The sequence below is a fragment of the Scomber scombrus genome, chromosome 21 (genome assembly GCF_963691925.1).
Source record: "Scomber scombrus chromosome 21, fScoSco1.1, whole genome shotgun sequence".
Classification (NCBI taxonomy): domain Eukaryota; kingdom Metazoa; phylum Chordata; class Actinopteri; order Scombriformes; family Scombridae; genus Scomber; species Scomber scombrus.
Window position 1 is genome coordinate 2298779 of NC_084990.1, and position 27002 is coordinate 2325780.

The following is a 27002-nucleotide window of genomic DNA, read 5'->3' on the forward strand; positions in this document are numbered from 1 at the left end:
CTTTAAGTAGTTTGAATATTTTTTTTATTTTTTTTATTTATTTCCCTTGTTCACATATGGTTGAACAGACTGTCAGAATGAATTGAAATGTCAACTCTGTCAATGTGTGCCTCAGTCCAAATGCAAAAAAAAAAAAACACACTAACCCTGACAATTGTTAACTAAAATATAGAAATGTTGGGTAGAGAGAAAGAAGGAGGCAATGATTGCCACATTGAAATCCACTGTAACCCACTGCTATGTGAAACATTGTCACTGCACTGGCTGATGAGGTAACAGTGTATGAGCTACACATCCTCCATTATTGTAAGTCAGCCTGTGTGTGTCTGGGAGTGAGTGTGTGTGTGTGTGTGAGAGAGAGAGAAAAAGAGGGGGAAAGAGAGAGAAAGAGAAATAGGGAAAGATAGATTCATTATTTTCACTAAAAGCATTTTGGGTTGAAATAATCATTTGACATCGGACATTAACGAAGGCAGTTCAACCTTCATGTGCAGAAGTCAAAAGGAAATGGCGTATATCCGCCATTGCTGCTCGTTGCTTCTTCCACCTAGAACACTACACACACACACACACATACACACACACATACACACAGGCTCAACAATGACGTAGGGCTCACGCTGCGAAAACACCGCCAGCTTCTTGTGAACGTGTCGTAAAACAGAATATATCTCCACTCATGTCAAAGTAGTTTTAACTGTCTTTTAATACGACAACAATGTTTATCACGGCACTAGTTTGGTATTTGACAAGCAACACATATTCATCCGCTTCTACATGAGTGTCAAGAACACAGCAGTACCCGGATGGACTGTCATGGCCGCCGTCGCTGTGGTTCCACAGAGAGGAGAGAAGGAAGGCAAATGTTGTCTGCTGTGTGCTTTTTTTCCCCCCCTCAAGCTTAACCTTCTTTTTTTTTTTAATCATGTCGGACGCTGACGGGACGCGGTCTGAACTTCCATCGAGTTCATAGTAAGAAACAACAGATTTTTCGTAACTTTGAATATCTTCGCGTGGGTGGGGGCTTTATTTTGGTGTAAAATAACTGGTGATTAAACTCCACACACACACTAACAATGTCGCGAAGTGGCTCACGTTATTTAGCAATGTGTCGAGAGAGAAACGGTCACGGTGGCGTTAATAGTAGCCGGTGTACAGCGTTGAGAGTCCTTTGTTAGTAGTGTGTGTACTACTGCCTTTTAATTGTCACACTGATGCAGCGTTCCCCTCGCGTTTTTCTAAACTTAAGCGACTATGGAGCAAGTCAGTCGGAAAAAGTGAACAACACGTTAAATGAACGTGTGAAGTGTTACACCGAGGCTTGTGTTGACTGTTGTGCACCGCGGTGTAAGTTGTCTGTGTGTGAACTTACTGAGAGGCTATAGTGGAATTACAGTTTGACACACTGCAACTTTTCCTCTCATCTCCTTAAGCTTCATTTCTATCTGTCCCCCCCCCCTCTCATAGTGAGGGGCCTTGTGTAGCCTACCTGTCTGCTGCCCAGGTGTTCACTCAAGCCTTACTCACTTTTTTTTTAAACATTTTTTTTTCATTATATCATTTTATATCCAGTTTCATTAGTATTAATGACAGTTAAGAAGGCTTATCTCTTGTATAGTTGGGTGTAATGTGGATTAAAAAATAACCAGCCCTGTTTTGAAGATGATTTTAATTTTATTCAGGCTCAATTATTTAGAAAGCAGTGTTATTAGAAATGTAGTTGCATTAGGTTGAAGTAGGTTGTGCAGATCATCAAAGTCAATGGCAGCCATTTTTTTTCCCACCCAACATGGCTTCCTCTGATCCACAGTGTGGATGGCTGACTGAGACATATGGAGTTGTGAGGATGATGCCGGTCTCCTGCTGCTTATATCAGCTCATCCCAGTGTCAATTCTTTTTTTTTTATAATCGAAGCTGTTTTGCCTGTAATCGTCTCTTTCCTCGTCGCATGAGGAGATCCTGTTGCATTTTGCTTATGTAATTAGGGGCCTGTTTGCCCGAGATATCAGCCACACAGGAAATGTTCCGCTCAGTGCAAAAGCGTTTGGTTGTGTTGTTGCTCAGGTGTCAGCAGACTTTGTTTGGGAATTAATAGAATGTATTCTTTTATACAGGAAGTTGTAAAAAAAATGCATCTGATGCTGCAGCGTAAAAACAATGATCTGCATGCAAGTCATCAGTCAGACCCTCAAGCTGATAAACATGCAAACTCCTCACCTCTAGTATGTAACACAGGCTTTCACTTTTCAGTTATGAATATGTAGTCTAAACTGAGCCGATGACATCATACAAGACATTATAGAATTGGAAGGCGGAGTAGCAGTGCTCCTAATGAATGAATATAATGAGTTGGTTTAAATGACCCTTAAAGACTCTGGTTAGGATTTCAGTGTAGTAGAACATTAGGTTTTTCTGTGTGTACTCGAATTCTGCTTATTTGTAAAGTAAACTGTAGATATGAATGTTGTGACCTTGGTTTCAGTGAAAAGCCTCAGTAACCTGCTGCTGGGGAGGATGATTGACCTCAGTTCTTTTCATAGAAAAAAAAATCATTTAGCTTGTATAACGACAGAAGAATTCCAAAAAAACGAATCACTCATTTGTGAATAAAAATATTATCGTGATAATGCAAAACACACTCTCACATTGTAAGAACAGGATTCAGCAAATTCTTTTAATATTTTTTAGTTGGAGTGAAATAAAATGTGTTATGGTGAATGTGAACATTGCAGATTGTTTGTTACTTCTGTGGTTTCTCTCACAGATGCTCTTATAGATTATGCTCAAATGATTGATTTGATGACTGACTACCAGAGTGGTTTTAACACCTGTCATATAATTTAACCTTTCATAAGCAACTCAAGTTCATTATGAAGTTATTTGAAATTGTTCACTGCAGTTATGTCTAAAGAATAAAGGTGGAACATGATGCTCCATTGAGTTTTTCTGGTTTCAATTGATGGGAGAGTTCATGTTAATTAGAAAAAAAACCTATTTATATATTGAAATTGGTCATTTGGGGTTTATGATAAATTACAGAACAAGTTCAGAAATGAATAAGGGGGGGGGGAACACATGAAACTGCTGTTGATGCTTATCTCTTGTCTCTGTGCTCTCACAGGTACTGTGGCCACACTACAGGTTCCTCTTCTTCAGAGAAAACTTGCATTGATGTCTGAGTTTTTTCTAAAAAGATACAGGTAATTATAATATATATTTTTCTATTGCTTCTTAAAACGGCAACAGAGCTGTGACTTCACTGTGAGCTGTGGAAAATATGACATAAGTCTGAAATCATGTCTCATGTTGAACATTTGGTTTGTGTTTTATTTGACTGTTACTGGTGCACACACTCATTACATCTTCTACTCTTTAAATGGTATTGAACGATTATTATATTTTTATTGTCCATTAGTAGGAGTAGAGTGTTAAGTTTTCACACTCATCACTAGTGCTGTCTTGTAGATAGTTTTGATGGTTTTAAGATATCAGTGCAGGGAGGTTATTAGAATAGAGACTGCTCATGTTATTTTATAGGGATTTTATAATGTAAAATAGTTCCTGTGTAAAACAGCTGACAGTGTGTTGTGAGGATTATCTGCAGTAACAGGACAATGAGACATATGGAAGAAATCGTTGGTTTTATTATCCTTAAACTCTCTTACAGATTTCTGTGAGGTTTGCGTGTACAAGTCAGATTAACACATTCTTTTTAACAGCCTGAACTTATTGTTAATCATTTGTTATAGACTGATGAATGTCACCTGTTCATGTGTGAGATGTGATCATTACCATCATCAACAGCCCTGAAATGTTCATATAATTAAAAAATATTTATTATTTTGCACTTTTCAATACAAAATTACAAAGTGCATTCCATAAAATCAAGTAAAATATAGAAAGAGCAACGTTGATAGTTATGATGATAAAATGAACAATGGTCAACCATGCAATAGATAAAATATAGAATTAAAAACATAAAAAGAGATGAAGAATACAGTCAGTAAATTAATAATAAAGCCTTTAAATGTTACATGTTCCGCTCTGTCTGTTTCATTCACAAAAATCTTCCCAAGAGTAATAACAATAATTTTTACACTGCAGAGCTTCAACATCAACAAATATTAATATAGCAGCCAATGATGCGTCATCAGAACATCACAGCACTGTGACAGAAATACATAAGTAATGTTTGACGTGTACTCGCATGCTAATAATGGGAGGTGGTCAAGGGATGTGACAGTCAGTGACATATTAGATGTGAGGAGAGATGATTACAGTCTACAGTAGGTGGTCAGACAGCTGATGATGCAGAGAGATGCAGAGGCAGCTGTCACACTGACACAAGTTTCCTAGCAACTACTGTAATGTAGAAGCTGCTGTGCTAATATATACCAATACAAACATCAAATCTGAAAACTCTCACTGATTTAGCAGCCATGATGATGATGATGATGATGATGATGATGATGATGATGATGATGATATAGTAAACAATGTAAAATTTGCATTGAGTTTGTTTTAGTTATGTTTTATTTTAGTTGATTTTTAAGTTTTATGATAATTCAAATGAAGACGTAATTCCAAGTCAATCAATTAAGTTTGTACCTTTTTTAGAGAAAATTTATGAGAAAATTGATAAATTTAAAAAAAATCTTCTTAAATCATCAGTAGGTCTGGGTATCATTAAACAACTTACTTTACCAGTACCAATCCAAGTACCCTTAAAGTGATACTGATACCAACTGAGTATTACATTGGATACCTGTTACACATTTAGTACACATGATTTTACCCAGTGTAACAGGTGTTTAGTGTAGAGTGTTTAGGTGGCATCCCAGGATAGGATACCCAGCCCTAACCATCAGTATGTGGCTTTTTTGGAATGAATCGGTTCCTGTGAGGGATTCTTGAGTAAGGCCCATAGTTTAAGAAATATATGTTTCTGTTGATTTTTTTTAATAGTGTGATCACCACAAACTCATTACACTGGGTTCTAAACTTAAGAGACGGACATGTCTATATAGCTCTATAGGTATGGTAAGGGTAACTTTATTAATCCCCCTAGGCGGAAATTCAACAATTGATACAACAGTATTCTTTAAAAGTGATGAAATATAAAATAAAATACTATATACAATAAACATTAAATATACAGAAAGTACAGAATGTTTTAGTAGTTTGGATGAACTGACCCTTTAACATCTGTACAAATACACATTATGGTTGTAGAAAAGGACCTAGCAATTCACTATTATCTCTTATCCTCTTTTAGTGGAATCGTAACATGATCATATAATTATAGTCAGGGCTGGACCATATGTTGAAATTGTGATTCATTTGACTCTACATGGTAAAAACAGTTATTAGCACATGAACAAAAAGGTAACTTTAAGTCAAATAGATGAGTGAGCTACATTAGCTGTCTTCATTGACAGCAGTCACATAACTGTAACATGAGTAGTTCCACTATATGTGCACCTGCTGCACTTTACAGGACTGTCGTGACTCCACGTGGCTCGCTGCTGTCACTGTCTCCTAATGGAGTTAACAGTCACATCTATGACAGCTTTAGTTTAGTTTAGTGTATTAGGATCCCCATTAGTCATTGTGCTGGGCAACAGCTACTATTGCTGTTAACACACAAGAAAAACCAATACAGTGTACAATGTTATACAAAAAAAAAAAAAAAAAAAAAAAAAAAGATAGCATGCAAGAGAGTAGCAATATATGTTCAAAGAATACAGGAAAAAAGAAATATAAAACCACACACACATTTGGACAAGATTGTAAAAGAAAAGAATGTCACCCCCCCATTAGTTCAGGATGACACGCATGGTAGTCTCCTGGCACATTATACCAGCCTATAATGAGACTGCTAAAACGACTGATCTGCTCACTGTCAGTGTGTGTTTTTTGACAAGGTTTCCTCTCATTATTAGAGATGAAGCTTCCAGAGTCAACTGAACAGTGTGTGAGTTGTACTTAGTTCAGTGTGTCTACCTGCTGGGTAGAGAACGTTAGGGAACAGCAGTTTGTACATATCAGGCGGATGATGTAAAGAAACATGAACAGCAGGAGCAGATGACAGTGTGTTCTAAATGATTAAAGTGGATGTTGGACCTCTATATAGAAGCATCTGGTACTGACAGTTAATACCTGTATAGTATGTATAAGCATCACAGCAGTGAAGGTGGTGCAGCTCTTTTATTTTTCCTACTCTGCTGTCTTGCACATCAAATCCTAAAAGTGACATTTCAATCATGTTTTAGTGACTTTGCAGGAAATACGTTCAATAAAATTATGAATTGTTCCCAAGATGAAAGAATATAGATTTATTTAATTAACTGGATGAAGCAACAACCGACTTTCCTATTATTCGATCAATAAATAGGTGATTTTCTAGAAAGGTTAACTTATCAGGATGTATATCTCTGGCAATAGAGTAGGGCTGCATCTAACAATTCTTTTCATGTCGATGAATTGATTAGTTGTTGTTGCAAATGTTGATTACTGTTTTTTTGAAAGCTTAACATCATGTCCTTAAATGTCTTATTTTTCAGTCTACTACCCAAAACTATTGAGTTTACTGTCATGGAGGACTAAATAATACAGAACACACATTTATGAAGCTAGAATCAGTTTTATTCTTAAAAAATGATGAATCAATTATCAAAATATTTTAGCCATTAATTTAATATTTGACAAAGGGTTGATTAATTGAGTAGTCATTGCAGCTCTACAAGTGGCAGTAATGGATTTTGTCCATAAAATAGTGATATGATGATAGTTTATCTGTTACCCACAGGATGTATGATGGTTTATTTGCAGGGCTCTGTGTCATGCATGTTGTATAACTGTCATGACTGAACAGATAGGAGCCATAATGTTATTAGTAACAGCCGTGTTTGTCTTGCTACTAAAACTCACAGTGTCTACTGTGAAATAGATCTGACAAGCTGCCAATAAATCATCAAATGAGTCTCCTCACAGTAGTTAAACACCTGCACAGTGCTCTCACTTCTTCTCACAAAACACTTATTACACTCATGACACTCAGCTCAGTATTTAAAAAGTTATAGATTATATATTAATGCTACTTAATTAGTTCAATGTTACAGTGTTAAATACTTTAATTACAAAATAAATGTAAGTTTAATCTGTTAGTTAGTGAGAAAAAATGTGTTATTAAATTACAATTACTGGTGAAAAGGTCACAACTTTATGATTTTGTTATGATGATTATGTTACTGAATACATAAATTGCTGTTTTTAATTTTTTGAAATCAATATTATTTCTATATTTTCTAAATAAATCATGATGTGGGCTTATTTAGAGCACACATGGGTTTAAATGGTGTCACAGTACCAATTAAGCCCTCTTTATTCATCAAATATCTTTATTTTATATTCCAAAATCTACACGAACATTTTCAAATGAGAGATAAATGTTGCTTTATAATAAAATGATTTCTCTTATAAATCATGTCAGTATCCATGACAAACAGCTGAACTTAATGGGAACACTTACCCTAACAGCTGATAACATTGGTTAGAAAATTAGAAGAGTAATTGGTTACATTACTTTAAGTGATTTAAATAGTTACATTACTTATTACATTTCTAAATAAGGTAACTAGTAATCTGTCAGTCAATCAGCTGTTTTGGCAGAGAATGAAAATAGACTATTGATCACCTGTTACTGCTGTATGTTAAAAAATAAAAGCAGGCGGGTTCACCGGTGGTGTTGATTCAGTGTGTTGATCAGAAGTATTTCAGACATGTTTCAGTATTTATTGACCAAACTGACCCGACTCACAGCAGCACATGTTGAAGCATAATGTGTAAAAGTGTTTATTGAGCTGTGGCTGATACACAGTATGAGCACAGATCTGAAGAATAAAACATTCACTAACTTTGTTGTTTTTCCACTGGATGGAACAGAGGATGATGCTTTGTTTGACTCTGGGACTGACACAGAGTCAGAGGACAGTGAGCTTACAGCGACCCACAACAACATCTCTGATGAAGTTCTGAGTAAATATACCGGTCCAGTTCAGTAAAGCAAATCATTACGGGACCATTAACCATTCAACCGACACACTGTTTCAGGTGTAATAGGTGTCATTGTGTTTCAAATGAAAGTAAATTGAAACATTGTTGCAGTATAAACATATGTGTCTAACACCCCCCAAAACAGACTGCTTCTTATACACCGTGTGTTAAAGTAAATAGTGGGACTGTAAAGTGTTAACAGGAGAGGTCTAAACACACACACTAAGTGAAAACACCTGTGTGAAGCTGGGCTGCTGCACAATGTCATGTAATTCACAGTTTATATGAGTGGCTTTGGGTCAATACAATCTCTGTTTTTTGAGGAAATTAAATATATATATTTTTAAATAAATAGATATAGGACGAAGGGGGGAAAAATGATATTACCCCCTTCACCTTACCCACAACAACCCTCCCCTCAGACTCCTTCAGGCAGCTGATAGGACATTAACAATTCATACTGAGAATTCATAAAGAAAGTAATTCAACTAACATAGATACACAAGATAAGATAAGAGAGACAAAGGATAAGAAGATTTATAAAAAAATAAAATAAAAAAAACCATTCACACAGTGTTTCATCCAGAATCAGATTTAATTTGTGATGGTTGCTGACTGTTGGGCAGTGATAGTGTTAGAAGAAGAAAGCACTGACAGATGTTTGTATTTTAACAAAGGAAATAAGAGAGAACTAGAAACTGAAGTGTTTTAGACAACCTTTGTAAGCTTTCTAGTATAGACTTCTGTGTTTACAAGGTACGCCTGAATGCAGCATCAAGTCCCTCGTTTCCCTCACAATCAATCTTTGTGTGTTTCCGTTTTTTAAGTGGAGATAGATGCCACGATGTTTTACTGTAGCAGGCCACCACAAATAAATGAATGTATGAGAAACACTGATACTCACATACATAACCATATACACATATGCTTCTCTGACTAAAAATACTATATCTCCTGGGGGTTGGGGGGAACTTGCATCGCTATATATGAATTTTCCTTTTTAGGGATCAGAGTGATCCATTTCTGCCAAAGAAACTACTAAAGGGATCCCATCTTTCTTTAATGACTCCTGTTTTTTTCACTGTATATATTTTTTCCAATGCCATACAGAATTCCATCTTCTTAATACTCCTACCTCTACATAGTTTATTTCTATTTGTCCAGTTCATTTAGTTACAAAATATACATGTTGATAAGCACATAAAGGCCCTTTTTCATATTTAGAGCCTTGGGGTGTAAATTCATGATAAATAGGTTTTAAGGGGAGATGGACTCAAACAAACTATAGTAGTACAACGTACCTCTTTACAGATTTTCCTTATCAACCTACATGCCCATAGACAGTGAAGTGTTTGACATTACATTTCAAGTCATTTCTTCCAAGAGGAGATTAATTACTGTAGTAGCAGCAAAACTAAAAGGCCAGATTTTGTTAACTTGCTCAAATTTAGTTTTTTTTTTATTAGATTGTTGTGCTTATACCATGTGTCAGTAGGCTACGTAGCTAGATGGTGTCTTTATCTGTCTGTTTTATTCGTGTTTGTCGCCGAAATACGCTCTGTTGAGATTTAGAAACGGCTCCGTCAAAAATAGAAACGCTGCGTATTGATAGCGCTGTGGCGCAGAGAGCCTCCTGACGTGCCGCAGCGCTCCTGGTGGAAACACTCTCATTGATTAGAATGGGAGCGATCGGCTCCGGTGACGGACCCAGTGGATATTGGGCTTTAGAGAGGCTATAAGGCAGCAGAGCTTTGGCAGCTAAAATGTTAAATACACTTCAGACCCTCAAAAAAATGGATGAAACTGAAAACACTTGCAATAGCTCAGGATACTTTGTAGTAAAAAAAACACGCAAAAACAGATTTTGCACAGGCACTGCATTAGTATGTAGAATTTTATATTAGAAGGAATTCAACAAAGTCTCTGCTTTGTACATCAAATATAGCTGACAGTTGTTGGATATTAGAACCCCCCCCCCACCACACACACACACACACACACACACACACTATATACATCTTCATTGTTTCTAATGCCCCTTCACAACTACATTTGATCATCATTATCTGATCTACCAAGTATAACTTCTGAGTTTCCCCATATATGACTAAAAAGAGTTTTTGAGAATGGAAGTTCAATTAATAAGAATTTAAGCCCAAATGGTCTATTTTTATGTGTATTGTATATGACAGATGAGAACCATCTGTTGTCCCGGGGTGCAGGACACCAGTCGTGCACAAGAAGCTGAACTTAAAAAAAGTAATGTTGGATTAAAGCATCACACTCTGATAACAGACAGTATCAGGATCCTAATGATGAAGAACAAAACAGGATAACACTATTCTCCAACTGGGCAGTATAATGTCAATAAGTACAAAGTCTAAAACAAACAGTTCATCATTATAAGAAACGTCCAGTCACATACAGATAGAGCTAATACTGGTAACACAGTCATTATGTATGTGTGTGTGACTCAGTGACTGCAGGTCTGAGTATCATTCAGCCATGTTTTTAAACTAGATTTAAAATATGAAATATTCTATCATCTATAAGATGTCAGAATGCCACTAATGCCCATCACTATTTTCTACTGTTTCTACACTCTGTCTTTGTTTGTTTTAGGCTTTTATCAGACAAGATTCAAGCAAGATTCCAGTCAAGCTACTAGCTCAGGAGAGAGGAAGTAGGTCATAGGTGAAGGTCTAAGAGGCGGGAAAAATGTAATGAAAGAGGAAATGCAGTAGATGGATGGATGTGTAGTGTTTTAGACATTTGTTTTTAGTTACCTATATGCTGAAAAATATGCACGTGATTTTAAATGTAAGCAGAGAGAAGAGTGTTTCTGATTGGTGGGACACACACCACACTGGTATGCAGACTAGAATGCTGTTTTGACTAAATGTCGATGAGAATGTTTCACTATCTTTATTTTGGCTTTTTTTGGAAAGTTACAGATAACAGCTCTAAAAGTTTTATAGTAAGTATATTCCTAACTTCACATGAGCAGTTACTTTAAAAAATCAAATAGTAATAATCTATTAAATACATAATGAAAAAATACAAATATAAGATATTCTATAATATATAACTGTTAAAGAGTTTGGTCCAGACTGCTCTGTGTGAAAGTGCCCTGAGATAACTTCTGTTGTGATTTGGTGCTATGTAAATAAAACAGACTTGAAATTGACTCTATTATGAAGAAAGGATTGCAGACCAAGTATTGCAGGATTAGATGGTGCACAAGTCCATGTGACCCATCTGGTTCATCCAGTAGTGATAAAGATCTCTGCTTTACAGACATGTTGAACTTTAAGGCAGGATCGCCATTGTTTATGCACGCTTTTATTGTATTTGATCGGCTCTGTGAATGTTCTTAGGTGGCGTAACTCTAAACTAAGTAGCTCACCTCCTGGATAACACTGCTTTCACATGGAATCAAGCAGACAGTAGACAGCAAACCAGATATCATTTTTGGTGGAACGAGCCGTCAAGTTAAAATATTTATCTTTCTGCCATCCTCCCTGATGGAATTTACAATCTTTATGTCACGTAGCTCCCACACACAAGGAGAAAACACAGGCAAACATCTGGACAACAGGAAGCATAGAATGTTGGTGTTTTTATTGTTGTTTTTTCTTTTTCAGACCAACATAAAGAAAGTTGCAGTTCTCCTTTCACTATCCAAGTTGGAAATGAAAGAAAGCCTTTACATTTTGGAGGGAATTTAACTTTAGTAGTTTGTAGTAGAATTTAAAGAGAAAGCTGCATTCGCTTCATGCATTATTAGAATAATTCCTTAAATAGACTCAAAATAATTGTCTTCTAATATATTATATGGTAAATATATTATATTATATGTAACACATCATTATGCGTGTTTTGTTTTGCTGTCATGTCACAATACTCATACTGAAAAAAGCTCTTAATTTCACTTTGTGCCACTCTCAGGGTGACCCTCACCAGCACTGTGAATTGTGCACCAGTTGGCTCTGCTTAAAACGTCAAGTTTCCCTCTGGATTTGTATTATTTGATTCTGTGTTGGCTGTGGTTAATCTGGTAGGTGCCTCAGATGGCTCTATGTAAGAGGAATACTGAATTAAAGATTTTCAGCAAAAATTAGCACTTTTTTTTTTTTTTTTTTTTACATGGAGTAAATCAGTTGAAACTGATTTGATCTTGCTGGTTGTTTAGTTATACAGAATTATGGGTATAATGACAACACAGCATATCATTTTAAATTAAAAAGAGACTAATGTTTACACTAACAAATGGAAATGGAAAAGTTCTGAGTTTTACCAAACTGATCTGCTACTGATCTTTTTTTTTACCCTGAACTCTATAGCACCAGGGCAGTAAAGCATGTAGCATGTGTAAACCTTTGGGTAGGATGAATTGATTGTGAGAGACCCATAGCAGACAGGTGAGACAGACTCCAAAATCGCAGCCCACGAAACACAGTGATATTTCTCGTCGATGTGAATTCTGTCTCGCGAAGCTATAATTAAAACAAATTTAAAAAAGACGATCGGTTTTTTACTTTTTTGTTTTTTTTATTAGCAATATGTTGTAATTTGTGATAATTGGATTCTTTATTTAATTTATATATTAGAATTGTTTTTACTCTTTATAATTTACTTTTTAGTATTTGTGATTGTATCTAACTTTTGTATTTATGGTTGTTATTTCCATAAATACCAAAATGATCCATCTATAAAATATCTATATGTGTAAACCTTTTACAGTGCTGCATACTGCATATGATAATTATATATTTAGAAAGTAGAAAAAAGTAATTCATTACAATATGATTAGTTCAAACATTTCAATTCAATTTCCATTTTGTGAATTTTAAATAAAAGAACAGTCATGTATTTCCTCATTGAAGTTTTCTTAAAAATATAGTTAAAATCTCGTCTCGTCTCGTGAGCTGAGTGTATCGTCACAACCCTACAAGTTATGTGAGAATTTAAACTAAATAATAAAAAATCTTCCTCACATGACACACAACACATGGCTGGAATCAAAAATGGATGAAGGCAGCATATATAGGGTACATCTCATCTCCCTTTATTGTACTTGTTTCCCTCATTTGCATATTTGTCCCTCCCACTGTGGATGCATTGTGAGGAGAGAGGACACAACAAAGATGTTTTAATGAAACGTCCTTTCCTCTGATGTCATGTGAAGTGATGTCCATTTCTGATGAAGGCAGCAGCTGATCACAGCTGGATCGGCTGACAGTCGGCTTTGCTGTAGAGACTTCTAATGGAGTTTGTGTCTGCACATATAAGCACTGTGCAAATACTAATAATGGAGCAGTTATCACTGCCAGCAGCTGTTCTCTATAGTGTACCTGTTTAACAAACACCTGCACATGAATAGAATCTGCTTTCCTATTTATACTGTGTCCTGCTCAGAGGCACAGGAACCATTCCTACTGGCAGAATGCCTTCATATTATTTATTAATTAGTTGCATCATGTAAAACATGTATTTATTGATCTTCTGATTGTGAATTCATTGTTTAATAACCCAGAATAGCAGTTCAATTGAACACAAGAAATGATGTATTAGTTTGAATATTTCAGGGAAAAGGGAAATTGTGCAACTCAAAACAAACCCAACAGCCACATGTGACTGACTGAATGGATATGACCACAAATGATGTGACAGACAGATGGACTCTCCCTGACTTTAATTCCATATCCACTAAAAGTTAAATGGGGGAAATAACAAAGCATGAAAAGAAATAAAAAAATCTAATATATGAAGATCATTTTTATGGTTCTTTTGTTGATCAGATCTACAATTAAGACAGATTTTTAACTAGATGAAACTAGATCAGAAAACAAATACAATTATAAAACTGCAGTGATGTTGTGATGTATCAGATCAGTCTGATCATCGGCAGCTTCCAATTAATAAATGATATCCAATAAGGCGGCGTGTCGGCTGGTAAAATAATTCTGTTCCTCATAGCTCCTCACAGATCCCTTATCGCTCCTTGATCTTCAAACGAGGAGCAATGAAATATCAAATAAGATACTTAATATGCCAATAGCCTCTTAGGTAAATTGATTGCACCCCCTGCCTGGGGTGGGGTCAGGTGACTCTGAATCCAACTGTTTTTGTCCATCAAATTAGCAACTTAAATAGTTTGATGAACTCAGTGTATGATTTGCATGTAAAAACCTTCAATTCAACTAATAACCAGCCGTCACAGTGTGGAACAGGTGCACTCAGAAGAAAAGTCTTACATTATAAATGATCTACACTGTAGACCTTAACTCTCAATTCAAAGTCAGTAATCAATCTCCCTGGTAATTAAGGTGAGTGTAGGGCAGGAAGGCATTACTGAGTAATGTGTTACAGCAATGTGATTACTTTTTTCAGTAATAGGTTGCATAAGGGCTTGCGAGTCCCTTGTATTGTGACCAGACACTATGATTGTCCTTTGTTCAGTGTTTAAGCTGGAAGGTTAGTTACTCTGGCTTGGATTTAACACCTCTGCTTTCAGTGTTGTACCACTGCTTGGCCTTGTTACTGGGACATGAGATTCTAAAATAGAACAACAAAATATATTATACCTTTAGCAGACTCAACCTATAAGTGAACTCTCATTTTTCTATCAGCATATGTCTCTTAGATTCGTTGTACAAACAAAACCCAAAATGGTCCTCCATAAGCCTACTGAAAGATCCCCCATCCTAAATACAGACTGATGACATCACGTGGATTCACATTAAGTGCATGGTACACACTTGTGCATAGTGCACGCCTAAAATAGGCTCACATTCAGTTCTGTTCAGTTAAATTTATATAGCGTCAAATCACTACAAAAGTTATCTCAAGGCACTTTTCACATACAGCAGGTTTTCGACTGTTCTCTTTATTTTACAAAGAACCAACATTCCCCCATGAGCAGCACTTGGCAACAGCAGCAAGGAAAACTTCCCTTTTAACAGGTAGAAACCTCAAGCAGAACTGGACTCAAGGTGGGCGACCATCTGTCTTTATTGGTTGCATTGAGAGAGAAATAGGAAGAGGGAAAGACGGACACAGAGAAGCACAATAATAACAAAAATAATAATAGAAGTACGACTAATAATAATAATGGCAGTCATGGGTGTCAAACAGGACCATAGGGGTCCCTGCAGCCACGGTCCATGGAAGCCCACGTCCATAACTATGGGGTTCATGATCCTATTAGTAACACGTATTAATGGTACAGGAATTTGTACAGATGGAGAGGGGGAGGAGGAGAGAGGAGCTCAGAGCATCATGGGAAGTCCTATAGCGGAATAACTAGGGGCTGGTCCAAAACAAGCCTGGCCAGCCCTAACTATAAGCTTTATCAAAATGTAAAGTTTTAAGCCTACTCTAATATATTTTAAAGATGAATATCTTTAATAATTAAACCTGAAGAGTACGGTTTAGACCTGCTCTATGTGTAAAGTGCCTTGAGATGACTGTTGTGATTTGGCGCTATACAAATAAAGATTGATTGATAGATCTCTGCCTTCAAGAATGACAGCCTACATCACTGCTTTCTTTGACATTTTTGTCTAAGAAAGCAGCACCATATTGTCCTATGGTGTTTTGTGTAATAGCCAGGTAGGGGTGCAACGATTAGGTGACAAAGTTAGTTGCCGACGAATTTAATAGTCGATAATTGTCGGTTACATCATCAGGCGTGTTTTTCGTGCTTTGCGGAGCGGTGAACTCCAGCAGTAACAAACAAAAGCAGCTGAAAAACACACACTGCAGCATTTAACAACTTAACCCAACTCTGAGCTGAAGAAAATAACTCGGTGCTCAGTCTGTCTCACCTCAGCAACGCTGTGGGAGACTGTGCACACCACATGTTCTCCAGATATTGTCACCTTTGTCTCAAAAATCCTTGGGATCACTGTGGTGCTGTAGTGATTCATCCGATTCAGTGGCTGTATGGGCAGCCAGCATCTTACCGGGGGCAGCACGGAGCGCACACACACACTATCGCTCATTTACTTCAGTGATATAATGTCACCGTGTGGATCAGTTTACCTTGTTACACTGCACGCCCTTCTTCTAGTTTATGAACTAACAGCTTCTACCTGCTGAGATCTCAGTCAGAAGTAGGAGAGGAGCAGCAGTACGTTGACCTCAGGTCTCCACTGAGGAGTCTAGCGCACATCATTTTGTATGGTAGCCTAATGATGCAAAAATTAAAATCAGTCACACCAAATAAACCACGGTTCATACTGTGCATAGTTTCACAGACACATTGTTGTATTTTAAGAATAATGTAAAATCAGTCTTCACACCACCAAGGTGAACTGGTCTTGACTCTTGGTTGACACTGCTGGAGGATGTTAATATTGATTTATAAATGTGTTGTTCTATTTGTGTGTGATAGAGGATTTGTGCAGTTTACTTTTATTAGCAATTTGTTATAATTCGTAATAATTAAAATAACTTCTATATATATACAAGAATTGTTTCTATGCCTTGTATTTCATTTTTTGTATTCATGATAATATATCATTTTGGTATTTATGGTTATTTCCATCTATCGATTTATATATATATGGATGGTGCTGAAGGGGAGTTCATCCGGGGTGCCTTACAAGCTAGAACCACCACCGATCCAATTAGTTGATTAATCGTTTCAATAATAGTTGACTAGTCGACTATCAAAATAGTCGTTAGTTGCAGCCCTATTTTAAGGCCATTGCTTACTTTGGGTGTTTCTTGCCACAAAAAAATTCAGATATATTTTTTGTATGTGTGTATAATTGGTTAATCAGGGATTGAAATAATGCTGTAGAGGTTCTACTAACCAAATGTATGCACATGTGAACACCACACTAAGCAGTGATGCTAAAAGTTCAACAAATGAGCCTAAAAGGATAGTTTTTATCCACACACATCAGAATGTATACAGTAGCACAGTGCATATAGTGTTTTAAAGGTTTATTCCATAAAAGCATATTCATTTCTTATGGAATTAGTAGAGATAGTCTTGGTTCAAGGTGGTCCATCTCTGTTATTAAATATTGCAGGAAACTCTAACGAACACAAGTTTGCCCTTGATCCTTGTCTTGTGTATTTTTTGTTTGAATAGGCAGTTGAAATAATGGTAACCTGATCACCCATGGCCCTGTTCCTATTTGAAACAGGAAATATCATGTACCATTGGATAGGTGCACAACAGTACACATACTATTTTCCTGCTCTACACCAGTTATAAGTGCTTCTTCCAATATTAATCAAAAACATGTTTCTTCTTTTGCAGGAATCTGCAGATATACAGCTATGGAAGAAGATCTCACAATACCTCATGATTCTGCCAAAAACTGCAACATATCAGTTATAGAGGATGAAAAAGAAAAGGTAAAGGACTTTGTGTATAAGCATTTCCGAGAGGTGACAGATGGGCCACCGCACTTCAATAATTCAGAAGAATCTCCTATTAAGGAACACGGGATTTCCACCAAGAAGGATAAACAACTCAGTAAAGCTCATTGTAAAATTCAGCAGGGGGCTGTTTTTTCTGGAAAAATACTGAGTTTTGGATGCTCAGTTTGTAGAGATGATTCCACATACAGTCCCAATGATCTCCTTAAACATTTTCGAGCGGCCCACAAAGGAATCCTTCCTACATACCCTTGTGATCTGTGCGGTTTCGTAACAAATGAATTCCCTGCTCTGCAACGCCATCGGATCGAGCACCGGAATACTCTTGTCACATGTGAGCTCTGTGACGATGATGTTCAGTACTCCCTGCTTTTGCTCACCAGACACTACATCATGTGTCACAGTCTAAATGGACAGTTTCACTGTGACTGGTGCCAGTTTACAACTGTGGATGCAGGGACATTCGTCCAACACATCCATCATCATAATGAAAGTCCTTGGAAGTGTTCAAAATGCAGACATATTAGCATGAGCGAAGAGGATCACCAAAGGCATATGAAAGCTCACTCGGGTACATTCCCCTTCTCCTGTCAGATCTGTGGATATGGTGCAGCAAGAAACGACTACCTTAAAAAACACATGGCTGTTCACAAGGAGGAATCTGAGAGAAGGAATGTGTGGAAAGCTATGGAAGACGGTAGCACTCCCACAAATTCATCTGGAAGTGTAAAATATTTGCTAAAAAAGAGTGGTGAATCACAGGAACTTCAAAGGATATCAAAACTGAACTGTGTCTCTGGGAGTTTACCAAACCAAAATGGCAGGCTAATCAAACCAGAGTTATCCTTGGAGGACACCCACCACACTGATGGGACTGTAGCAAAAAAGGACAACAAAAATGGGAGCAAAGGTTCTCATAACACAGAGCAGTCCATGCCAGTAGTGTTACAGGAATGTGACAGCTCTGCAAGCTCCGACACTGCAAATCACACCAATCCTAATGGGCTGACTGTTCTAATGGTCAAGAACAAAATATCTCTTCCTCCCAACTGTACAACCAAAGTGATGGGATTTAAAATGGTTGATGGGAAAAAACATTTAGTTCTCAAAGTAATACCAGCAACAAGGCATGACCTTTCCACTGAGAACCATTCCTCAGTTGAAGATGTGGGCTCCTCAGCACCAGATTCTGTGTTGGATAAAAGTAACGTTTCTTATGAGAATGGGGAAGGCTCTGCTAGTAGGAGCTCAACATCACAGTGCTTTGCTGTTTCACCAAGAAGTGGATCTTGCATACAAACTGATCAAGATGATATCATGGCAGTAAAAGTAAAGATCGAGGAGGAAGAAACCTCTGTTTGCAACTTTGACTCCACCCCACACAGAGATGATGTTGGGGAAGAGGATAGTCCTTCACTAAGTAGATCTTCAACTTGTGCAGATACGTTATATCCAATGACAAATGAGTTTGATCATGTGGGAGACCAAAGTCACCCAAGCCAAATGGCCTGCTCAGAAAGAAGTCAGTTTGATACTAACTTCATCTCTGTAACATTTAACACTGATGGAACTGGCCACAGTGGTTACAAAATGAGTAATACTTCGACAATATGTGCTGGGAGGGTCAGTAGTTTATCCTCACCTTCCAAAGTTGCTCAGGAAACACTTCTTTCCAAACCAGTCAGCAAAAAAACTGTTGAGAACTGTGGGGCTGCAGATGAGATACCTGTGAATGACACAGGGGCAGAAAAAGTCATTGACAAACATGAAGGGAACTTGTCTTTTAACACTACAGAAAATAATGACTTATCTCCTCAAATCACTCCAGAAAAGCCTGATAGGGTCAGAACTCGGATTAAACTGAAAAATGGCCAGCAAAATGGTCAAAACCTGTTGCCAAATCTGGTTCCTCCATCAGAGTCATCCTCACCCACTTCAGGTACCCACAGAGAAAGTGCTATGGGCTCAGAAAATTGCACCCAAAATTCACCAAGCCAAGAAGTATTTGCATTTCACAATTATTCCAAGGAAACATTTAGCATTTCTCCAAACACTACCCATAACTTTGAAAATATGTCCGAACTTTCTGCAGACAAAGATAGTATTTGTGAATCATCACAGTTTAGCTTGACATTGGCAGAGTCTCCAGAACCGTTCACAGAAAGTGACAATGGAGATGACTCATTTCAAGAAAATCATCGGGAGGCCATGAAGAAATTATCAGATAGTGACATCGCAGTTGATGAGTTCACAGCTAGTGCTGATGATCCTCAGACTGAGGATGAAAACCCTGAATCAGTGCTCCAAGACTTTAATATTATCAAAGTTGAGGAGGAGAGCATTCCTATATCCAAAAAACAGTCTGAGACAAAGAGTAGTTCAACTTTATTGGGCAACTTTGTGGAAGAACATTCAGATGCAATCATTACCCAACAACTTAACAAGGAAAGAATAGAGTCTACATGTGTAAGCAGTGATTCTTCAAAGCAAACAAAAACAACTCTACGATTTCTTCAACTGCCAGAGGGTAAGCAGCCAGTACTCCTGAGGGCTACTGAGAATCGATTTGCCATGCCAGTGCAGGTCAAGGCCACCCCAGGTTTCAAACTGTTAACAAATTCTGCAAATCCTCAGATTAATGTATCTTACATGAAGCCAGGGACAGACAAATCAGCTAACCCTACTGGTGTAACTCTTACTCCAAACAGTAAGAGGACTGGTGTATCAGCACCAAAGACAGGAGCTACTGAAAAAGGGACAACACTTCTCTCTGCGGTTCAACCAGGTGTTGGCACCACCTCAAATCACTACCTTATTAACAGCTCAAGTTTGAAGGGTCCTGTATTCCTTTCAAGCACACCACATAATAATCCTACAGACAGAACAGCAAAGACACAGCCAACTTGCTACTTGGTACAGAGGTCTCTTCCATTTGTTCAGGACCCAAGTACTCCTGGCCTTAGACTGGCAAGTACACAACTCCCACTAAATTCACGGCCAGTGCTAGCCATGCCCATGTCCCCTACAGACAAACCCAGCGCTCTGCAGACTGGCCGTCAAGCATTCTTGCTCCGGTACATTTCTCCACCCAAATCAGGCTTACTTCTCAACAACCAAGAGTCCAAGACTGGAACTCAGTGTAGCCCAACCAGTGAAAGCACTGGAAACAAAGTTATATTTAAACTTGTCACTTCTACCGGTAGCCTTCTTACAAGTGGTACTCCCACCTCAAGCAGTCAGCCTTTGTTTTTGGCCACCAGACCTCAGACCCAGTGTTTCCTGGTGTCATCTAACAAAACGAATGCAAATGCCTCCAATAGACTAAAGAAACTGATCACCATACAAAATACTGCACAGAAGGATGTTAAGGAATCTTGCATGTCACCCTGTCGGATGGCTGTTAAGGTACAACCGTGTGAAGCAGAGAAACCTATTCTAGCCCCAAGGCCAATTCGGCCTCCAAGCCAAAGGAAAAGGCGCAGGAAAGCATTATTTGATGAGCTTCCCTCAACAGTGCATAAAGCTAGAAGACTCTCAAATAAAGCACTAACTGAGAAAGAGACTACTGTGTTATGGAAGCCTGTAGCCAAAGAAGTTGAAAGGACTCTGAGACTTGCCCCATTCAGTTCTCTACAGCAGATTAAATGTCCTCGCAGATACCAACCTGTAGTGGTGCTCAATCATCCAGATGCTGACATTCCTGAAGTGGCCAATATCATGAAGGTAGTAAAGAGGTATCGGGGCGCTGTTACTAAGGTCTCTCTGTCTCAGAAAACAATCCAAGCACTCTCAGAGCTTTGTGCTCTAGGGAAGAAGTCCCCGACCAAAGGTGCGTTGTCGCAAAGCGGTGATCCAAGACCTCGGCCAGTTCAGAGTTCTGTCCGAGAGCGATTCCTCCTGAAACTGAAGTTAAGGAAGAAAAGCAAAAAAAAGTACGAGGTTGTGGAATCTTTATCAGGTTGTAGACAAGAGCCTGTGGTGTTTGACTGCTGGTTTTGTGGTCGACTCTTTAACAGACAAGAAGATTGGATCGGCCATGGCCAGCGACATCTTATGGAGGCGACTAGAGACTGGAATAAATTGTTCTGAAAGTTTTCCATCAACTCTAAATGGGTTGATATTCTGTCCTTTTTGAAGTGGAACAAATGGTTGAAGCTGTATATTTTTTAATGACCTTCCACTAAACGTTTGTTCAATTTCTGGTCCTGTAAATACATATTCTTAAGTGAATCATAGTTTATCTTTTCATAGGTGCATATTCTGGTAAATTATGTACTGCAAGCATGATTTATATCATGCATGCACAGGTCAAATTGAACTGTGAAAATGGTACACTGTAATTAGGAGTTGTGGTAAGAGCACTGGCTTAAAGAAAGGGGATAGAATCAGCAAAGGTTGTATGCAGAGTTGGATAAATTACTCAGGTGATTTCATATTAATCTGGTTTGTCTTTTTTCTCATAAATTAAACAACAAAAGTATAGGCCTAGCTTATGGGACTTTTGTATCTTTTATTATCCTGCACACAAGGACAGGTAACTATTTGTATAGCTTAACCCTAAAGCTGGAAGATTAAATTCGGTTTTGCTCTGGTCCAAATTATTCCTTTTTTTTATGATGTTCTAATTGAAGAGAGTAACATTTTACACAATTCTATTGTCAGGATTAGTTTACAGTTTCCTTGTCAGGATGTTGTCAACTTGTAGCATGCTTTTGTCCTAAATAGAGCAGAGATTTTTCACGGTATTCTCTTTAATTTGCAAATAGACAGTTGGTTTTATAAAATGCCTTTTCAGGAAAGAAAAATCCAATGTCTTTTAAACAGGGATGCTTCATGGCACACTGTCAGTACTTGAGAAATTCAGATCAGCCCATTCTACACCCTATGCAGTTTCCATGCAAAAATGTTATTGTTGTCAGCAGCTTGGGCTGTTTGCTTCTGCTCATGTTGTTAATTATGTGAATTCACATTTTATCTCTAAATCCAATGATACATCTTAAAGGTCCCATGATTTTGCTTTCAGACTGTAAGTTTATTCTGTGGGTTTTAATGGTTGTTCCTGAAAGATATTGGTACAGGAGTGACGTCACAGAAAAATCTGTCTACAGGAAATGTCACAGGGCTCTACATTCAGACGTCAGTTTTTAGTTTGCCAAGGTTGAATTATTTTAATCATCATATTTCAAAAATCAATCAAGAATTGTGAAACATTTTCCATAGATTCTCAAATGTGAATCTTTTATTGCTGTCAATTAATGAAACTCAACACTTGATTTGGACATTAGTCTCAAGTTCTTTTACTGTTTACATTTCTACTGTCTTATTACCAGTTTGTCGGTCATCTAAAAAGCACTTTGAATTACACCGACTTGTAAGAAAGGTGCTATAAAAATAAAGTTTAATTTGAGTCCTGTCATACTCAACAAACTGCTGCTCTAAGGGTCTCCTCTCTAACAGAAACATTATTTTCATGCACGTTTTTCCTCATTTCCTCTAATGTTAGCGGAACACACTTCATGCACAGATGTTTCTCATCAGAAGCATAACATTGGCTCAAAGGCATAATCTTATTTTTTCCTTTATGCTTTTAATGTGAAACATTTGCAGGACTTGTAAAGTTTCATTGACAGCGGCTTAACTTTTGTTTTGTTTTTAAACTGAAAAAAGATAATTTAACCAGTAATTCTTTTAGATAGGAGAAACTGCTAGCAGCAGACTGAGTATGACATGACTTTGAATTCATCAACAGGAAGTGTTGAGTTTGCGTTAACTGAACAGCATTTTAAAAAAGAGATCAGAAAACAAGGATGCTTTTTCACAAAAATATTATAAATAATATTTATCAAAAGGCCGGTTTCAAATAAACACCTGGTTCTTCTGAAGCTGAGGTAAATAAAGGCCCTAGTATGAGAGAATTTTGTTTCATAAAAGCAATTGGAAAACCAATTATGTCAAGCCCTTTTTTTCACTGTTACCACCCTTTATGAAAGAACTTATTTTGGGCCAGTTGGACCACTACCACAGCTCTTTGGGATATGGAAAGAAAACAGTTGCCCCTTGAACCTGTGTTACTGCTGCTAGTGCTGGTTAGATTTAAGGACAGTGGTAGATCAGCAGTTTTTTATGTTGGGAGGGGATGGCTGGATCATCCCAAAAACCTTTTATTAAAAGTACAAAAAATTACACTGCACATGAATGAAAGAGGGTGTATATAAGAAATGTGAAACAGCATAAAGTTGCTATAGAACAAAACAAAACTGCACCCAAGAGACCCAAGAGAAAAACACAAAGACATGTTTCATACATTTTAAGCTGTTAGGTGATTTAAGAGTTCTCTTCTGTTAGTTTATCATGCTCTGTAAACATTTTATGTGTAGTAGGAGCCCTAAGTGTAACCCATGTGTTTGGACTCAGCATTAACTTTCACCTTTTTTATTGCATTGATGTTGTACTGTAAAAAATGTTCAGTCATGAATAAGTCCAATATGCTGTACATACATTTACTTTAATGTTACATTTGACATACTTCGATTTTTTTCTTTTTCTTCTTCTTTGTTTTTCTGTAATGGGAACAGGACATGGACTTTGCATTTTCTTCATGGGTTTTAATGATTGTATTACATGATAATTGAATCGTGGAAATGAATGTTTTATTCCATTCAATATGCAAACGTGATTGAACAATGCAAGCCATGCTAATGTTTTTTTTATACTTTCAGAGTGGTTCTAAACAGCCAGCCTCCAATTACTGAAGCTCTGTCCTCTGTGGGAACACGTCCACTTTGCTGCCGACATTTCTAAATGTGCATTTTTTAATCAACAGCTCCAATCAACAACAGGGTGTTTTATTCTGTATAGGTTTAATTCCCCAACATTCTTTTATCTGAAACTCCTAGAAATGTAGCACCAGTTGATGCTACATTTCACAAACTTAAAAAAAAAAAAAAAAAGTACTTCAGCATAATTTTTGGGAAGTGCAGTTTTTTTGCTTTTATTTCAAGATAGGGTTGATAAGCGCAGTCATGTCTGTATTTTCAGTATTGAGTTGTGAGTGACGAGTTAGCCCAGCTTAGCATACAAACTGAAGGGTGGAAACAGCTAGCCTCAGTCTGTCCAATTGTTTTTTTTTGTTTTTTTTTAAATGAAGAAATCGCCTCTAAATCTCACTGGTTAATGTGTTATCTCATTTGTTTAAACTGTGCACAAACAGACATTTGAAAATTACATTTAGGTGAAGTTTTGTGCAGGAATTATGTTTTTGTGAGGTGTTGGTAGGTGAGTTTTTTAAACTTTGCTTAGTGTCTTTATGCTAAGCTAGGCTAACCACAGTCCACACAAAGGCATCATTTTTGATGTTTCACTCTCAGAAAGAAAGCAAAGAAGTGTTTGTCTCAAAATGTTGAACTGTTTCTTTAATAAAACCAGCTTAGTTAGCCCTGGAAAGCTAACTTCCCTGTTATTAATAATGTCCTTCAAAGAAAAAAATCTTCCTTTTCTGTTCACAATCCCAACCCAGTGAGAACCTATTTAAAATGAACCCAGACTGTTGTACAGTTTCTGTTTTATGGGGGGAAGAAATAATCATGATCTGACGTTCAGCCTGAAAAATGTCTTAACACTATAAAGATCCAGGAACTGTTATAGGCAACTGTGGTTTAAGGATTTGAGTTTCCTGCTGTCCTAAAGTAGTCACATGGTTTATATTCCTCGATTAAACGGTTTTTCGCAACCAAATTCTTCAAATAAAGGGCTACAGTCTAAAATGTTGCTTATTCTTTAAAGTGAAAATAACTATAAAGTAACTTAAGGTTTCTAATCGTTTTACTGTCATCTTTTTGAGGTATGTTGATGATTGGTTTAAACTGAACCGTGACTCATCTGTCATGATGAGAATCCGACGACGGTATTGATCAAACAGGCTAATCACAAGGTCGATACAGTTTAGTGTTCAGTACATATTTAATGCAATAATTCATTTACAACATACTGTATTGACTTATTTGTCTGATGGTGTAACTCACTCCCCGATTAGAGACTGCTTGAACTGATTACAGCAAATGGATGCAAACACCAAAATGAAGCCCAGGTCCTCCTCCAGCTGGTTTCTGAATGATTCACATGGTTCTGTTTCTATGATGGAAACTTTGGTTTTGAAAACAGCCCTGTTGTTGTTTCCTGCTCTTCTTTTTTCTGCTTCTTTACCTCTCTCAGGCCAAAGAACTATTTGGTTTTATCATTTTAAAAAAAAACTTAACAAGTGCTAATAGCATTTCTAACTGTACAAATGAGTTCTGCACTGTGATAACTACAAACCACTCATTCTACGGGGACACACTACTAGTTCACTTTATTTCGTCCATTGTGTACACCTAAATTTCAAATTGAACGACAGTAATTATTCCTTTTTAATGCTTTGAAATCAATTTTCATTTAAACGCAGAATATTTTACAGTACAGTCCTCTGCTGCATTTCCTTTCAGCTGTTAGTTTAATGATGTTCTCCTCTTCCACATATACTACTTTGTAGGTTTCAACCCTCAAATGCTGAACTCATCATGTACAGTATACTGTTACTGTCCAGCAAGCTGTTCAACTCTTAACTGAATCTTTTTCCTCATGCTAAGTGCCTCAAACGTCCTTTGGCAGGTTGACAATGTGTACGGTATTCTTTTGTGCAACTTAGTGTTTCACTCTCCTCCTAATAAATGTACATACCTTATGGAAATAATGTGGTGTGACGGGGGTTTTTTTGCTTGTGAATTTTGTTGATAGTCACCATTAATGATAGTGTAGTGGTCTGTCCCTCCACTTTAAAGGACAGGTTCACAAGCTTTTCAACTATATCGTAAACCAGCAGTCAGGTGTCCATATGAACAGTAAAGAGGTTTTCCTCTCTCTAATCATTCCTCCTGTTCATACTGACTATTTAAAGATCTCCTTCTAATGTGCTTTCAATGGAAGTGATGGAGGACTAAATCCACAGTGTGTCCACACAGTCATTTCAAAGTAGATGATCAGCTTCTATTGAGCTTCATCAGTGTGAGTTAGTCATATCAAGTGATATCTGACACATTTACAGTCTTTTTAGCATCAAATCCCCTCTTAGTGTTTCCCTGTTGACCTGTGGTGTAAGAATAGTAACAAAAATACTAAAAACACTGTAACGTTGAAACATAGAAGATGAAGATTTGACTCATTTGGACGAAGCTTCATATTAGCTTCAGATCAACTTTTAAATCCATGTTTACACAGAAGGAGGACTGTGGATTTAGTCCTCCATCACTTCCATTGTAAACATTATGAAGGAATCTTCTAATGGTCAGTATGAACAGGAGGAATCATTAGAGACAGATAAACTGGTTTTACTGTTCTTTCATCCTGACTGTTGATTGGAGACGCACTTGAAAAATTGTGAGCCTGTCCTTCAAGTCTAAATGAGGATGAGGATGATGCTGAAAAGATCCACATGAGGGCAGCACAGGACAACGTGTATTAGGATTTCCTACTGAAATTGTATTCAGTCGCAGAATCATTCACTCAGTACTGT

At 37.3% G+C, this 27002-nt stretch overlaps 1 protein-coding gene across 2 annotated transcripts; it reads left to right on the plus strand.

Annotated features, from left to right (window-relative positions):
• Positions 1-744: 744 nt before the first annotated feature.
• On the plus strand, positions 745-26177 carry si:ch211-214e3.5 (zinc finger protein 518A). Of its 2 annotated transcripts, XM_062443054.1 has the most exons (3): positions 745-972; positions 3123-3201; positions 17334-26177. In XM_062443054.1, the coding sequence occupies exon 3, from the start codon at positions 17354-17356 to the stop codon at positions 21542-21544; it is 4191 nt and encodes a 1396-aa protein (XP_062299038.1). In that variant the 5' UTR covers positions 745-972; positions 3123-3201; positions 17334-17353; the 3' UTR covers positions 21545-26177. The 2 variants fall into 2 exon arrangements, with proteins under 2 accessions (XP_062299038.1, XP_062299040.1); XM_062443056.1 differs by lacking the exon at positions 745-972 and having other exon boundaries at positions 3087-3201.
• Positions 26178-27002: the final 825 nt, after the last annotated feature.

What these genes read in the sequence shown, in the direction of transcription:
- si:ch211-214e3.5 (XM_062443054.1), top strand. Translation starts at nt 17,354, where the DNA reads ATGGAAGAAGATCTCACAATACCTCATGATTCTGCCAAAAACTGCAAC.